Source organism: Lipotes vexillifer, unplaced genomic scaffold (genome assembly GCF_000442215.2).
Source record: "Lipotes vexillifer unplaced genomic scaffold, Lipotes_vexillifer_v1.1 scaffold1011, whole genome shotgun sequence".
NCBI classification, from domain to species: domain Eukaryota; kingdom Metazoa; phylum Chordata; class Mammalia; order Artiodactyla; family Lipotidae; genus Lipotes; species Lipotes vexillifer.
The window spans coordinates 1,179,874-1,180,914 of record NW_006787698.1 but is presented as its reverse complement, the minus strand read 5'-3'; the positions used below and the strand labels follow the sequence as shown (position 1 = coordinate 1,180,914).

At 51.2% G+C, this 1,041-nt stretch overlaps 1 protein-coding gene across 1 annotated transcript in view; it reads right to left on the bottom strand.

Annotated features, from left to right (window-relative positions):
• Positions 1-616: 616 nt before the first annotated feature.
• The window catches only part of UHRF1 (ubiquitin like with PHD and ring finger domains 1), a 30,692-nt gene continuing 30,267 nt past the window's right edge, over positions 617-1,041 (bottom strand). The window contains exon 15 of the mRNA XM_007460728.1: positions 617-763. Coding sequence (XP_007460790.1) covers positions 617-763 — 147 coding nt within the window. The remainder of the gene's footprint in view (positions 764-1,041) is intronic.

Below are 1,041 nucleotides of genomic sequence, written 5' to 3'. Positions count from 1 at the left end.
GGGGGGGGTGGTGGTTCAATTGTGCCCAACGGGACTCCTTTGCTTTTCCTTTGAACAGCTTTTCCTTTGAACACTTTCCTGCCGGTGATGCAGGGCCAACACCACACCCAGGGCCACCGCCAGGCGGGATTTCACCTCTGGGGGCCTGACCCACCAACCTTGAAAAGATTGTTCTAGGCAGCCCGGCGCCGTCTTGTGAGTCGGCGGCCAGAACAGCTGAGAACCTGATGCTGGGAATTTCAGTGGCCTTCACGCCAAGTTGTTTCTAATTCCATCCTCAGAAGAAAAACAATTTTTTCTTTTTTTTTTGGTTTTTGGGTTTTTTTTCCCGCTGATAAACTGCAGGCTTTTTATTTATTTATTTATTTTTAAAACCAAAATAAAAACACGGAGAAGTCCAAGTTTCTTCCTTCCTTTGAGCCATAATACAAATTCCTGAAAATTTTATAGATTAAAAAAAAAAAAAAACCAAACCGGGAAGACGAGGCTTTTTTTTTTAAGGGAGTGGAGGAAAAACTACATGTTTAAGTTAAGCTCACTAAAAACAAAATGGGGGCCACAGACCCCCCCCGATAACGTTTTTTTAAAAAAACACACGGCGAGAAGTGCTTGAGGATCACCGTCCGCTCCCGTAGCCAGGGAAGAGCTGGTTGAGGACAGCCTGCAGTGGCTGGTTCACGTGCATGGTGTAGCTCCGGCCCAGGTCATAGCGGCAGGCCGGGCAGCTGAACACCTGGGCCCTGAAGGACCTGTCCAGGCAGTCCTGCGGGAGAGCAGGTGGTGAGAGGTGCTCCTGGCCACCCACTGGCCCCCCGGGGCGGTGTCGGGGGCCCAGAGGCCCCTCCTGACCCTCAGTCTCACTTGCCACTGCTGGCTGCCCATCACCAGCCCAGCTGCCCCAGACTCAAAGACTCCAAAGTCGGGAATTCCCTGGTGGTCCAGTGGTTAGGACTCTGCACTTTCACTGCTATGGGAGCGGGTTCAATCCTTGGTTAGGGAACTAAGATCCCACAGGCCGAGCAGTGTGGCCAAAAAAAAAAA